General features: G+C 48.9%; 1 protein-coding gene across 1 annotated transcript in view; it reads right to left on the minus strand.

Annotated features, from left to right (window-relative positions):
- The window catches only part of LOC105553566, a 40,594-nt gene that overhangs the window by 27,951 nt on the left and 4,031 nt on the right, over positions 1–8,612 (minus strand). The window contains 6 exon segments of the mRNA XM_011999665.1: positions 1,366–1,581; positions 2,946–3,095; positions 3,786–3,900; positions 4,614–4,719; positions 6,459–6,620; positions 7,721–7,781. Of these exon segments, the coding sequence (XP_011855055.1) occupies positions 1,366–1,581; positions 2,946–3,095; positions 3,786–3,900; positions 4,614–4,719; positions 6,459–6,620; positions 7,721–7,781 (810 nt within the window).

Genomic DNA, 8,612 nt, shown 5'->3' on the forward strand with positions numbered 1-8,612 from the left:
ATGTGATCAAACTCGAAAGCTCAGTGTTCTATAAAGGCAGGCAGGTGCTGGGAGGCACTGACTACTTCAGCATGAGAATGCTGGTTCTTCCTTTGGGAGAGAGCAGGGCAATGACATGGGACGGGGGCAGGAAAGTCCTGGGTAGAGAAGGGCAGGTCCCTGGCTACGGCTCCACCCCCGGGCCTGTGCCCACGGACCCAGGCATTTCTGCTTTTGTGCCCAAATGTTGCATTTCCCAAGACCACCCTGGCCCACCACACTCCCATATTGTGCCTGTAAAAGTCCCAAGACCCTAGCGGGCAGAGACACAAGTGGCTGGCCTGGAGAGGAACACACTGGCAGATGCCAGCAAGCCATTGACTGGCTGAATGACACCGAGATTGGTTAGGGCGGTCAGAGGAGAGCACGGCCGCTGGACAGCCCAACTCCATGGGAAAACCACCTTCCCACTCCATCTCCATTCTGGCTCCCCCGTCTGCTGAGAGCTACCATCACCCAATAAAAATCCTTGCACCCATCCTCCAAGCCCACCTGTGATCTTATTTTTCCAGTACACCAAGGCAAGAACCCAGGATACAGAAAGCCCTCTGTCCTAGTGATAGGGCAGAGGGTCTAACTGAGCTGATAAACACAAGCCGCCTACAGACAGCTAAACTGAAAGAGCGCCCTGTAACACACGCCCACTGGGGCTTCAGCTGTAAACATTCACCCCAGACACTGCCGTGGGGTCAGAGCTGCACAGCCTGCCGGTCTCTACGCTCCCCTGGAGGTTTGAGCAGTGGGACACTGAGGAAGCGAGCCACACCCCCATCGCACACCCTGCGAGGAGGACAAGGGAACTTTTCCCATTTCAACAGGTCTCTATCGCATTCTACACAGCTGTCCTAGAGGATGAACAGAAGGACACCAAGCCCCTGAGCTGGCTCTGGAGTCAGTCTGGGTTCGAATCCCAGCTCTGCATTCTCCAGCCCATGACTGTGATGGAGTTAGTAATAATATCCATTTCATAGGGTCGTCGTAGAGAGTAAGACGGTAAAGCTCCCTACCTAGCCCATGTAAAGTCCACAGTAAGGGTCTGCTGCTGTTGTCCTGAGGCATCATGAGATGTCTTAGAATTCTAGACGTGAGACATGCAGCCTGGAGGCGGCTGTACTTCTGTCTGCTGGAGCGCCAGCTGAGAGGCCTGATGTATCCAGTTCTTTAATCATTACTTACGGGAAATGGAGTTGATGGAAAGACAGGGAACCCCCCACCACCTGGAGCGTGAGTGATACCACGTCACCCAGCGATAAAATCCGCATCTTTACGGGGACACTATTTTTACATAATGCAAATGACACAAAAACGAAAATGCACTTTTGGTACCAGAGTGTGTGATTCTCGCCCTGCGTGTCGGGACGCTGCAGGTTTCTTCCTGGCTTTCCACTACTGCCACTGCAGACCTCTCAGCTCTTCTCGGAGCTCCAGGTTCTGCTTCCTCAAAGCATCTATTTGACTCTGGAGTTTTCTGTGAACATCAGCCCACAGAAACTCCTGTCTCCCGAGCTCTTGGTGGAGTCTGGTGATCTGCTGCTGTAATGGCTGTTATTGGGAAAAGAACACCAGAAAATCTCTCAGACACACAACCAGCACATTCATCTGCAAAATACTTAAGCCCTCTCTGATGTAAGACCAACATCTTTCTAGACAAAAAGACACCTGATGAGATAAACAGGACAACCGTAGTCTTTTTTTTTTTTTTTTTGAGGCAGGGTCTCACTCTGTCACCCAGGCTGGAGTGCAGTGACATGATCTCAGCTCACTGAAGCTTCAACTTCATGAGCTTAAGTGATCCTTTTGCCTCAGCCTCTGATGTAGCTGGGACTATAGGCATGCAGCACCACACTGGCTAATTTTTGCATTTTTAGTAGAGATGGGGTTTCACCATGTTCCCCAGACTGATCTCAAACTCCTGGGCTCAAACGATCCACCCACCTCAGTCTTCCAAAGTGCTGGGATTACAGGCATAAGCTATCAAGCCTGGCCACAACTTTATTCTTATTAAGTAGTGTTTATTATGAGTTAGTCCACATACTATAACCAGATAAAGATGGTCAGTGAATTAGGATTCTTTGTTAAAACACTACTACAGCAATAAGAGGCTGGTATTCTTTTTCCTTCCTTTTTTTTTATCTTTTTTTTTTTGAGACAGGGTCCTGCTCCACTGCTCAGATTGGAGTGCGGTGGCACATTCTCAGCTCACTGCAACCTACACTTCCCAGATTCAAGCAATTCTGGTGCCTCAGCATGCTGAGTAGCTGGAATTACAGGCACATGCCACCACACCCGGCTAATTTTTGTATTTTTAGTAGAGACAGGGTTTTGCCATGTTGGCCAGGCTGGTCTCGAACACCGTGCTGTCATGAACATATGGTCAACAGATTAAAAACTATGGGAGCCACTGCATTTTCAACTTGACACGTTAGCCTTCCCGTGGCATCCTTCATTGGACCGTAGCGCCTCCAGTCTTGCTCTGAGAATAAGCGGGATCGTGATAAAGGTACAGCCCTGCACTGCGTGGCCCTGGCCACAGGGACCCGTGGCACTTTCATGTCCAACAGGGTCCGGTGAGGAAGGTGCTTGCTGGGATGATGTGAGGCATGTCAACATTCTGATTTTCTTTAATGAAGTTTTTAAAGTCTGGTGCCTTCTTCTGGATTAGAGGAGCAAAGCTGGAATGTTAATATTTTCTTTAACTCCCCATCCTGTCTCCCATCCACCAAGAGAGAAGGTTGCAGAGGGGAAGAGAGCCACGTGCCCCTCAGAGAGGAAGTTCAGCATCAGCATCCCGGGGTGACTCATTCCTACAGGGGTCCAGCGAGGGAAAGTCCAATGACAGCCCTCAGGGACAGGAATCAGGGTCCCGCCTGGTAAGACTGACTCTGTCCCCACAAAGCTCAGCTCACCAGCATCTCCCTGGCGTTGCCGTCCTCCCTGGGGACCTCGGCTGCCGCAGCTGTCTTCTCCATAGCAGCCCCAGCTCCCGGGCGTGGGTCTTCTGGGTGGGTGCCCTCCTTGGGCTCCCCAGCGTCGAACTGACCTGACCTTCCAGCATCCTGGTTGGGAAAGGAAGGGCTACAGCGAGGCCTGAATGCACCCCCGCTACCCTGTCAGTGTGGGCTAAAGGCCCCAACCTCAGCCTAAGGGCGAGCAGGAACCACAGCCGCTCTTCTCCCCCGGGGTCCTGTGCACATTTCTAAGCCTGAAGCTGACCAGGTGAAAGGACACCACAGACGGAGGGACTGAGTGTGAGCAGGATGTGAGCAGGTGTGAGCAGATGTGAGTGGGATGTGAATGGAATGGTCACAGAGTATGAGCGGGTGTGAGCAGGATGGTCACGGGGTGTGAGGGCACAGGCAGACCCTCCACTGTGTTGAGTCTGAGTCTTGAACCATCAGATGTCTTTTGTGAATTCATGGTGAAGACGCGGAAAGGAAACCCCTTTTTATAGGTACAGCATTTATGCCAGTTCTAGGAAGCTCACAGCAATCAGAAAACTAAAACAAAAGAGAAAATGCAAAGCTTCCTGCAAGCCTGCAGGGTCCTCTCTGAAAGCCGCTCCCACCCCGCTTCACCCTCTCAGTTTTAGGAAGCGAGTGACCCCCAACGAAACCCCTGCTGTTTATTCATAAACTTCTCACTGTATACAAACCTGAGAATGAAGTTTAACCACAGTGATCGCAGAAATGCTGTTTAAAAGAGAGTCTCCTGATGGAAGCGAATCGAAGGTCAAGAACAAGACCTACCAGTAACCAGATCCCTGGCCGTTCCCTCCCCGCGGGGACTGGGACAGTTTCTGTGGAAGTGGGCGGGGATCCACGGTCCTCACAGCCCTGAGGAAGCTCCTTCTTTCCGGCTCCTCTGAGGGGATACCCCAGTGTCCTCGGCCCCAAACTCGTGACCCCCTCAGTCCAGGGAAGACCCCTTCCCTCCACCCCAACACCAGACCTCGTTACCTCACCTGATCCCCCCCCAGTCACTTCTGCTGGGACTAGATCATCTGGGCCATATCCCCACAGCTGTCCCCAAGTCCTCCCGCCTCATCTCCAGAGCCCAGAAAGCAGCAGACGGTTCCAACGGACTTTCTGTCTTAAAGGGGCATGAGCGTCTCACTCAGCGTCACCACTGGACCAGCTCAGATAATGATTAAACACCCCAAACCTGCAATTCGAACAAAGAATCTCATTGTCAGTGGAGTCCGTCCATCCACAAAGGACATTGGAAAGAGTCAAACTGCTCCTTCTCATTGACAAAAACCATGTGTTTAATATCAGGTCTTCAATATGCAACGTGTAGTAAGAGCTCATTTCTCTGAGCATATTCTCGAAGACATATAAACTTTCTTTGGATGTCACATTATTTACTAGAAAAAAATTTTTGTGGAGCAAAAATACTATATGTGAGTTTGAATAGGAGACAGGATTCAAATTTTCATCATTTCACAAAATGCATCTCCATCTGAATTGTCTTGTGATTTTTGTGATAGAGAAGAGAGTGAAGAGCAAGCGACAGTCCACATTCCTGTTAAGCCCTGGCCGTCCTTCTCATCCACGTGCTGCCTGTGGAAAACACACCTGGGGCTCCCCTGAGGCTGCTCGTGCTGCGTGTCACCGGGATAGTTGTGCAAGCCACTGGCATGCAATAGGCAGTAAACACCGACGTCGTGAATGAACGAAGAAACTACCACAAAGAGGAAACAGAGGCACTTTTGTCCCTGCGCATCATTCTAACCATGGGAGTGTGGGTCCTGAGGAGTGTGAGGGGGTGTGTGTGTGTTCTGAGGTGTGTGAGGGGTTGCGTGTGTGTCCTGAGCTGTGTGAGTGGTTGTGTATGGGTCTCTGAGGTGTGTGAGGGGTTGTGTGAGTCCTAAGGTGTGTGAGGAGTTGTGTGTGTGTGCCCTGAGGTGTGTGAGGGTTGTGTGTGTGTCCTGAGGTGTGTGAGGTGCTGTGCGTGCGTCCTGAGGTGTGTGAGGGTTGTGTGTGCGTCCTGAGGTATGTGAGGGTTGTGTGTGTGTCCTGAGGTGTGTGAGGGTTGTGTGTGTGTCCTGAGGTGTGTGAGGGGTGTGTGTGTCCTGAGGTGCATGAGGTGTTGTGTGTGCGTCCTGAAGTGTGTGAGGTTGTCCGTGTGTCCTAAGGTGTGTGAGGTGTGTGTGTCCTGAGGTGTGTGAGGTTGTGTGTGTGTGTCCTGAGGTGTGTGAGGGTTGTGCGTGTGTCCTGAGGTATGTGAGGGTTGTGTTAGTTTCTGTGCTCCTCTCAGGTGCTGCACTGGCTGGTCTCGAACTTCTGGACTCAAGCGATCCACCTACCTCAGCCTCTTAAAGTGCTGGGATTACACACTCTTTAAGCATGTTCTCTGTACAATATTTTGTAAAAATTGAGAATAAGAAAAGACATTGCCTCTTTAAACAAGGTGATAAGGCAACATATAAAAACTACTTAATCTACATTAGTGAGTACTTACAATAATTATATTCTAAAGTTTTTTGTTTAAAATGAATTGGGGGAACACATTGTGCTCTTCAAGGTAATGAACAGAGAAGAATGTCCAATGATTGTTAGCCATCCCAATAATGTATTTACTCTATGTTGTGTTATTTTGTTTTTTAGTAGGACCCAAGTGATTAGAAAGGATATCACATAGTCAGTGACCAGCTGAGAATGAGTGCGGACAGGGGAAGAAGCTAACTTAGACCTAAAGGGACCGGGGTCAGGAGACATTTCTAGATAAACCACTCAACCATATAACATCAACCCATGGCTTCCAATACCAGTGCTGAAGAGGCCACAGAGGAGAGAGAATCCTGAGAAGGTTTTTAACATCTGAAAGTTCTTGTATTACAAGAAGTGGAAAGTTTCTTGATATGTGTATGAAGGCCAAGATTGAGATAGAGGTACTAAGGGTGGGATGATACCACATTGAGGCTGGGAGTTTTACTTCTTTTAAATCTTTCTGTAGGTATACCTCTGTGGATCCCTACCACTTCTAAACCATAGTTACAAGGCCAATAAATACATAGAACAATGTTCCTACTGCTCGTGGGCCTCATGCTCTTCCTAATAGCTCTATCGGAACCCTTTATTGCTCATGACCTTGTGTCCATGTCATGCTATCTGATTATTCATCATTTTTCCTGGATCTGCTTGATATGAAATGTGGATACAGCCATGTTTGAAGAAACATGTTATAGGAAAAGAAACTCTGACCTCAGAATCTGAGGATTTGTATAATTTGGTCTTTACACAAAAGAATTATGTAATTTTGGGCAAGTCCCTTAATACAGTACTTGAACTCAATTTTATTGCCCTTTCTAGGTCTAAACTCTCAGCTGTGAGTAGTAATTTGTGGCATCATGGTGAGGTGAAATGACAGAGGCTCATGGCACGTCATTGCAGAATATCCATTAGACTTTCACAAGTCACCATCATGGATTTCAGGATCTGACTGCTCATCACCGTGGGAGACGTCAGGATCTGACTGCTCAACACTACAGGAGACCTCAGAATCTAACTGCTCGTCACCATGGCAGACGTCAAGATCTGACTGCTCGTCACCATGGGAGATGTCAGGATCTAATTGCTTGTCTTCACAGGAGACGTCAGGTACAGCTTAACAATTAGCTAAGGGGTTCATCTTACAGATACCTCTAATTACTGCTTTAGCTAAAAGCCCCCATGAAAGACACGGGTTTACTCCATCATATGAACCCATGGTAAATATTCTGTGACCTGATACTTATCCAGTCAGAGCTCTGTTAGACATAACTAAATAGTTGCCAGAAAAATGAAAATAATACTCATAATATTAGTCTCGAAATACTACAAAATCATGGGACTTTTGAGTCATCAGTGAAGGTAAAAGCTCAATGCAACATGTTTCTATTCTGTTACTTGTTATTTTCTAATTCATTAACTGTAAACTAACTGACAATCTCCAGTGCCCAGCACTGTGCAGGCCATTGCAAGGCTTAAAGACGAGTATGAGATGTGGTCCCGGGTGCCTGAGAAGTCAGGGCATAGTGAGAGAGACAAAGAGACTGCACTAGGACAATTAGCATCTAGATATTAGTAGCATGGTGCTGAGCAGAGTATTTCACACAAGAGGGGACACCTTTCCAGGTCTTGAGCTGAGGCAGCTTTCTGTAGGATCAGAGAGAGAGAAGGGATATTTCCAAAGGAAGGTGGTCAACCAAAGCCCAGGAGGAAGCAGTGGGTGCCTCCTCACCTGTGATTCTGCACCTGTGCTTCCTCACCTGTGCCTCCTCACCTGCGCCTCCTCACCTGTCTCCTCACCTGCGCCTCCTCACCTGCGTCTCCTCACGTGCGTCTCCTCACCTGCATCTCCTCACCTGTGCTTCCTCACCTGCACCTCCTCACCTGCGCCTCCTCACCTGCACCTCCTCACCTGCACCTCCTCACCTGTGCCACCTCACCTGCATCTCCTCACTTGTGCTTCCTCACCTGCACCTCCTCACCCACACCTCCTCACCCGCACCTCCTCACCTGCACCTCCTCACCTGTGCCTCCTCACCCGTGCCTCCTCACCTGCACCTCCTCACCTGTGCCTCCTCACCTGCACCTCCTCACTTGTACTTCCTCACCTGCACCTCCTCACCTGTGCCACCTCACCTACATCTCCTCACCTGCGCCTCCTCACCTGTGCCTCCTCTCCTGTGCTTCCTCACCTGTGGGGAACTGTGCAAAGACTGGCCCAATGGTAGAGGAGCTGTTCTTCAGGACATAAACCTGGAGGTATAGTATGGCTCAGATCATGATTCTTTCAAAATTCAGACACTCAACCTGGACTTAACATGGTCATCAACAGAATGGTTTTAAGTTTACCAAGATGAAATTTGTAGATTATAAAAGATTATTCTGGCAGAAGCATATAAAGAAATTAGAAGAGGAAGAGAGAGAAGCCAAGTCCAGTTAGGAAACCACTTAGTAACCCAGTCATGAGGGAAAAAGGTCTAAGCTACCAAGTTTACATATTTAGTGCATAAAATGTGTGATAGACAGAATAATAGTCGCCAGAGATGTCCACATCCTAATCCTTGGAACTTGGAAATATGTCACCTTACAAAAGGGACTGTGGGGTGATGAAGTCAAGGATCTCGAGATGGAGAGGTTATCCTGGATGATCTGGGTGGGCTCAATGTCATCACTACGGTCTTTACATGAAGGAGGTCAGAGGGTCAGAGTCAGAGAGATGATGTGACAATGAGAGGAGGGCAGCCGGGTGTGGTGGCTCATGCCTGTAATCCCAATAGTTTGGCAGGCTGAGGTGGGTGGATGACTTGAGGCCAGGAGTTCAAGACCAGTCTGGCCAACATGATGAAACCGCATCTCTATGAAAAATACAAAAATTAGCCAGGTGTGGTGGTGCACACCTGTAGTCCCAGCTACTTGGGAGGCTGGAGTGGGAGGATCACTTGAGCCTGGGAGGCAGAGGCTGCAGTGAGCCAAGATAGTGCTGCTGCATTCCAGCCTGGGCAGACGAGTGAGACCTTGTCTCAATAAATAAATAAGGAAAGAAAGACAGAGAGAAAAGAAAAAAAGGAAAGGAAGAAGAAAGAA

The sequence above is a fragment of the Mandrillus leucophaeus genome, unplaced genomic scaffold (assembly GCF_000951045.1).
Source record: "Mandrillus leucophaeus isolate KB7577 unplaced genomic scaffold, Mleu.le_1.0 Scaffold6, whole genome shotgun sequence".
Taxonomy (NCBI): Eukaryota; Metazoa; Chordata; class Mammalia; order Primates; family Cercopithecidae; genus Mandrillus; species Mandrillus leucophaeus.